The sequence below is a fragment of the Labrus bergylta genome, chromosome 20 (genome assembly GCF_963930695.1).
Source record: "Labrus bergylta chromosome 20, fLabBer1.1, whole genome shotgun sequence".
Lineage (NCBI taxonomy): Eukaryota > Metazoa > Chordata > Actinopteri > Labriformes > Labridae > Labrus > Labrus bergylta.
Genome location: NC_089214.1, coordinates 2,910,957 through 2,918,208, shown reverse-complemented (window position 1 = coordinate 2,918,208; position 7,252 = coordinate 2,910,957). Strand labels below are relative to the sequence as shown.

Below are 7,252 nucleotides of genomic sequence, written 5' to 3'. Positions count from 1 at the left end.
ACTCTCCCTGCAACCAAATTGACCTAAGGGTACAAAAAAAGTAACCTTAACCTGAAGGGATACATGAATGTTCTGACAAGCCTAGAAGATTTTAACAAATCTCTAATCATACTTCATGTATCATTTTTTTTTAAATATTGCTTTGAGATTAAATCCTGTTAAATTCTGTAATTAGTTGCTCCAATATATATCTTTTTTTTTTTTTTTTGCTCATTTAGGTGTCAGGCGAATCTGTGCTCCTCCTCCTCCCGCATTATCAGCGAGTGGATAGGACAGAAGGAGGGAGGGTTCAGGGATGTGTGTGTGTGTGTGTGCATGCTCTGTATAATAGCAGAGAGAGGGAGAGCGAGGAAGACCACAGTCGCTCACCATGTGATGATCTGCCTGCACTGGCTCAGCACACTCTACTCTCTCTCTGCCTCATCCGTCCCTGTTTATTGATCCACCATCCTCACACATGCTCCTATACCTGCTGCTACCACTTTATCTTTCCCCCCGGGGGCTTTTCTAGGGAGCATTATTTATTTGAACTTTTTACTTCCTGCCTGCCTTCTTCAGATTGGAAAGAAATGACAGGAACAAAGTGGGATTGTTTTTTTGACCTTAGAGTAACAGCAGCAGCAGCACATCTTTGAAGCTTTTGTCGGACAGCCTAAAGGATTGAAAAGGGAAAGAAGGAACGCCCAACAAGGACTTTTTCTTTTCCTTCCCTCCTCAAGGTTTTTTGAGGGTTTTTTTCCAGATAAATGATGATAAATGAGAAGCTTGTGCGTTGAGAATCAAACAAAAGCAAATCATGAACACCTCTGACTTTCATGGATTGATCCAAGGCTATCTGAACCGGAGCCTCACCTCTGGGACTCTAACGCTCAACAAAGACTCACCACTGGAGGACAAGGACTCGTCTGCTGGATGTTACGAACAGCTGCTGATTTCCACCGAGGTTTTCCTCACTCTGGGAATCATCAGCCTGCTGGAGAACATCATGGTCGTCGCTGCCATAGTCAAAAACAAGAACCTGCACTCGCCTATGTACTTCTTTATCTGCAGCCTCGCCGTTGCTGACATGCTTGTGAGTGCGTCCAACGCCTCGGAGACGATCGTGATCGCGCTCATAAACGGAGGCAACCTGACGATCCCTGTGGCGCTGATCAAAAGCATGGACAATGTGTTTGACTCCATGATCTGCAGCTCTCTGTTAGCATCGATTTGCAGCCTGCTAGCCATCGCCATAGATCGCTACATCACTATTTTCTACGCACTCCGATATCACAACATCGTCACGCTGCGGCGAGCGACCCTGGTCATCAGCAGCATTTGGACGTGCTGCATCGTCTCCGGCATCCTCTTCATCATCTACTCGGAGAGCACCACCGTGCTCATCTGCCTCATCACCATGTTTTTCACCATGCTGGTGCTCATGGCGTCGCTCTACGTCCACATGTTCCTGCTGGCGCGTCTCCACATGAAGCGCATCGCGGCGCTCCCGGGGAACGCGCCGATCCACCAGCGGGCCAACATGAAGGGCGCCATCACCCTCACCATCCTCCTCGGGGTGTTCGTGGTGTGCTGGGCGCCCTTTTTCCTCCACCTCATCCTCATGATCTCCTGCCCGAAGAACCCCTACTGCACCTGCTTCATGTCCCACTTCAACATGTACCTCATCCTCATCATGTGCAACTCCGTCATCGACCCCATCATCTACGCCTTTCGCAGCCAGGAGATGAGGAAGACCTTCAAGGAGATTTTCTGCTGCTCGCACGCGCTCCTGTGTGTGTGAGCTGCATCTCAAGTGTCATGAAACGCCACTCAGAAAATGTTACTTGGCAGGAAGAGAACTTTGAGGTTTTTGAACTGTAATCACTGTAGAACGATGTGGCTCTGTTTCACCCTCAGAGCGAGCAGTTTAAGAGACGTGCTGTGATTTCATGAGTCAGGTTACTGAAGAGGTAGGTTTACAAACCCCCCTTGTAAGATAGAGTACTGCTTTGCAGAAAAATGCTATTTTGTTTGGTAGTTCAAAACCGGTCTAAAGTGCCATTTCTTGTCGGTGTAACCAGCATGAATTTTAACGGATACTCGCGCACAAACATTTATGTTTCTCAAACTGAAATCACATCAATCTGACTACAACATGTTATGTTGTTCACTGTGAAAAAAACAACATGTAAATATGCTAATCTTCACGTCTCATCTTGGATCATGCCACGTGAATGTCTACAGCTGCTGCAATCCTAGAACTGAAATGCCACAGTGCATAAAGTCCCTGAATGACACACTGGATATATGAAAAAGGGGTTAATATCGATTATGGAGGACTACCTGCATGTTTGAGTGCAAAATCCAACTCATAACATGCTGGGTTCTTTTGCACACTGGCAGCTGAATTGTTTTGCAATTCAAGTAATGTAATCAAATGTAAAAAAAAATGTGTACTTATATTTGGATAAGAAATGATCACTGAGTTCTCTTACATATCTAATGTGCTTATTGAATTGAAAGGCAAAAAACAGTATTTGGAAATCTCCAACTAAAATGTGATATTTGCTTTTTTTTTTCCTAAGGTGGCAATCTTCTACTGTAAGTAATGGTAAAATAAAGGAAGTGGAAACAGCCTTTCAAATGGACTGCAGAAAAGGGGTGTTGCAATGTGATGTTTGAGCTGCATTAAAGTGCCTCATAGATTCTTCAAGAAATTAAATGATAAGAGCACAAAGAAAAAATGTACCACAATTACATTATTATTATTTTTTTGAGTCGTTTTTTGGATTTGCTGATGCATCGTATTTCATGCTGGGATCTAAATTGATGGGTGACGCAGTTGTTATTCCAAGGCTGGTTTTAAACAAGGTAATAAAGCTACACATTTACAGTAATGAGGAGGACATAGTAAATCCTCTCGCTACACAGTGACAGCATTAAAATGGGAAAATGAAGGAAGAATATGTCAGAATATGTCCAAGGCAACTAAAGATGGCACTTTAACAACCTTTCTTGGTTAGATTTGATTTATTTGCAGCAAGTTACAAATGGCAAACAATGCTTCTCATGGTGTCTACTCCCACATTCTTGCTCCACTTTATCAATTCTCCATCCTGCCCTGCATGACGGATGCAGTGTTTATACACCCTCCCCTCTGACTTTCCTTTTAAAGCAGGGATGCAGAAGCAGAAAATACATTTATACCCTGGAGAAAAACTCAAAAATCACATTTATTTTTCTAAAACCAGCCCTGATGACATCACCATCAGTTCACACTGCCTCATTAAATCTGTTTACTTCTTCTCATAGCTCCTGTGAAGATGTGTAGATATATGTATGAATTCGCACGTGGGTCGTTCTCACTCTCAGCATGAACATGTGAAACTAAAGAGATCTATTTTTCATCTTGATTACGTAACAGATTTTACTGAATGTATTTTTATGTACGCGTTGTGTAACTTGTTGCTTTGAATCCTGGCCTTAAATATGTTGCACTGTGATGTAAAGAGCGACCACACCCTCTGTGACAGTATTTCACAAAGTCTTTTTACGTGGGTAAACTGCTATTTTCAATATTGCCTTATTTAATTTTTGCCTTTTTAAAACTTGAAATGCATTTCTACACACATACCTAACACCCGCACAAGATAACTGTTTCTAAATGGGTTTCTGATTTTTTTCCATTGAAAGCTTTGCCTTGAATTTCGATTCATGTTCGCTGATGCAAAGGTGTTTGCTTAATCACTGCATCCTCTGTGAATCACTGCTGCAAAGTACCATTAATAAATCAAACTGCCACCGTAGCAACAGCTCTGTTTGTCACATTTCTTCTGGAGTGCTGGACTTCATTCACAAAACATGATATGTTGACTTTTCATTCAAACGAGGAAAGGATGTATACAATGTCGGTCAATCAGATGGAAAAACTACCTTAAAACCAGGCGGATGGATTTTTAAAATACTGCAGGTAAAGATACAAATCCATTTATTCCAATGTTGCAAACAGATTGTATTGTTTGAAGAAAAACTGCAACAGTGGTTTTCTAAGAAATGTGACCAACATGAAAGGAGTGAAAAGGTAGCACATGCAGTTTCTACTTCGATTATAGTAATTGGGTAAAAGTGAAGTAAACAAAACATTCATCACTCTGAAAAATACAGTCATTAGCATTCAATATTGCATGGCCTGCATCAGCACTATCAGATGGATGCTAATTAAGTCCAAATTAGTTTCTCAATAGATTTTTTAGGTTGTTGGATGTTCTCAGAAAACAACATATCAGGGATGTAGACGTTGAAGCAAAACTGAATGTCTGCAATTATTCAGTTAAATAGTTAAACACAATGAGGCGAGAGACGGACAGATAAGTTTGTCAGTCTAGAAGTAATACAAATGAGGCCTTGATTAAATACAAAGCCATGCTACAGAAGGAAATGAAAGCAACATTCATTTATCTTCTCCCATTGTCAACATAACTACAGGACGAAAAAAACACATTTCACAGAAAAACAAGTGATGCTCGTTCAACAAAAATCCATTTTCATTAAATCATGCCTGACATATCATGTCAGACGAAGTCCATTTTAAGTTCAAGTGTCCAAAACCTTTAAGTCCCTCAATCGTTAAACCAGTCCAACCTCCTAATGCATGAATACAAAAGAATATAAGAAAATAAATTGTGAATGGAAAATTAAAGGCGTGTGTGTGTGTGTGTGTGTGTGTGTGTATATATGTGTGTATCTTTGAATAACTTAGAGTTGAGGAGAGGAGATATCAGATATGGGAGTCTAGGGGTACATCCCAGTTCCCCTGCATCCAAGTGTCCTCCTCTTGCATCTTAGTCCCTCCCACCAGAGATGCATGGAGAGATGCAAGGAAACGAAGCAGAGGAGAGAGGAAATGAGGAGATATGTTTTAAGAGACATGAGCCGTCCTTTCCTCTGTAAAAAGACTTCTGCAAAGTCAGCTCTCGTGTATCCTCGGTCTTCGCTCCTCGATCCTCTCTCCTTGTTCAGTTACAAGAGCTTTGGGACGTTACTTAACATGGCGGGTCTAAAACTACTTCCGGTTCGGCTGAGGAGCGAGGAGCGAGGAGACAGCATTTAAGAGAACTGAGATGCAGGGTAGGAATCAGGCTGGAGTCTTGAGGTGAGATGAAGGGGGCGGGGTTATATCACCTGTCCAGGGTCTTTTGGTGGCAGAGAGGTGTTGAAGGGCAGTCTCAAAGTGTTACAAACACTGAAGATCCCACAACTAAATGCAAAAAAGAACAACCCGCCCACTCTTGATGTCTCAGAGCACTTTTTCATTTAATCCTGGGAAGCACAGAGACTCTTAAGGTCTTTGCAAACTGAGTCTGTGTGCAGTTGCATGTTTTTTAAAGTCCTGGTTCCAATTTTAAAAAACATCACCCACAGAAACCTTGGACTCTGCGCGCGAGGTCATCTTCACGGCGGATTGAAAAAAATGTGCAATGACTTTGTTGTTCTTTAACTCCTTGAAATAGGCAAAAGGAAACGAGCAAGGAGAGTTTTCATCTCTTGCAATTGATCCTGAACATTGGATGGCAGTATGTATGAGGTATAGACACAGATGGAAGCAAAAAATACAAAGGGGCAACCCCTCGGTGTTGAGAAATTAATCCAATGTGGAAGTGAAAAATCCTGCAGTTCCTCGAGTGTCCACTAGAGGCTGGCTGCAGAAGCACAGGAAGTCACATACACACTCATTTTAAAAAAACAAACCTGTTTTCAAAGCAGAAATGATCATGTTTACAGCCTGGTTCTAAAAGTGAAATTGGTCTGATTAGCTCATGTCTCGATCAACACACACTGTATTGGGACAGTTGGATAACTCACTGTTTTTTTGATTTTATGAAAGATAAGGAAATTGGCAGTTAGCCTGTCTTTAGGTTGACTGAAAGTTTGAGTCAGCAATGGGACTCCAAAGCCGAACCCCAACAGATGGGTGACATCACTCAGGCATCATCATTAGTATTTACAGTCTATGGGGAAAAAAAACACAGAACATAGAACCTGTTCCCAAAACAATGTGGACACAGTGTGCAAAGGCCTTTAACCTCAAACTTTTTCTTTTAATCTTGTTTATACACTGCTTCTGAAATTCTTGCAAAACTATTCCATTTGTCAGTCCTGTTGTCCGCCCTCACACACAACACACAGGTCACGGGTTCAAGCAATCATGTCTCTCTCGCTACAGTGTGAAGGATGTTTTTTTTTGTCAGTAAATCCATTAAAGTAACAAAAGTTGATGGTAATGGAGGGAAGCTAATGAGCTGGAAAGAGCTACATTCGTCCATATTTCTTAGACCATCGCAAATGCTGCTAATGCATAAGGCATTTATGTAATCAAGCAGGCAAGCAATCACTCAATCAGGCAGGAAGAAATGTGCCGCAATAACATGGATGAGAAAGAATGAATCATGAAGTTATGAAAAAAAAACATTTTGGCAAGCAGTGACTCTACAGTTTCCATTCACTTTAGATTGACAGCATCAACTCCAACCCCTGTCATATCAAATAATGTTCATTTTCAAATCTATTTTTACCGCTACACAATGGAGCTAAATGTCAACAGCACAGCAGGCGTTCTCTCTGCTGTCCTGGTTTTTGCGGGGATTTTATTTGCGACCTGACAAAGTCAAAAAGAATTCAGCATCCTCACTTTTGTTTTATAAAGTCTATCGAACATAAACAAAACAAGGGAGCGGGCAGTCACTCCCAGAGGGCTGTTTTCCACTCTGCATCAGATTTATATCACTAATGTGAATATAAACTTATTTTAAATCATAGCCTGAGACAAGGTGGATCACTTTAGGACTTGTAAAGTTTATAAGCCACCACACTATAATGCTCATCATCATGTCAATGACTGAAAATGATGAAGGATGAGTTGTTATGTCGAGCTAGCAAACATACTTTTTAAAAATGTATTTGGTATAGGGCTCTTTCATTGTCGTTTTCGCCAAAGTCTGAACTAAAAACATTAAATTGAGCTGATGCCCAAAGGCGACATGTACTGGTTTAAAAAGTCGCACATTCTTGTACATTCAAAATTAAGTTAACGATCCAAGAGTGACTAGAAACTGGAATCAATATAAAAAATGTCTCTCTTAACAAGATCAGCTGTTTCTCTGCAAAGCCACAAACACTGAGCATAAAGTTCAAGTCTGCACACTTTTCACAAACACAGCTCAAAATGTTTGAACACACAGTCTACAGACTGTTCATCAGTTTCACAAACAGACCA

At 41.2% G+C, this 7,252-nt stretch overlaps 1 protein-coding gene across 1 annotated transcript; it reads left to right on the top strand.

Moving 5' to 3' along the window:
• The first annotated feature begins 351 nt into the window (after window positions 1-351).
• Window positions 352-4,253, top strand: mc4r (melanocortin 4 receptor). The gene has a single exon (XM_020651243.3). It carries the CDS (start codon window positions 797-799, stop codon window positions 1,778-1,780), a length of 984 nt encoding a protein of 327 aa, XP_020506899.1. The 5' UTR covers window positions 352-796; the 3' UTR covers window positions 1,781-4,253.
• Window positions 4,254-7,252: the final 2,999 nt, after the last annotated feature.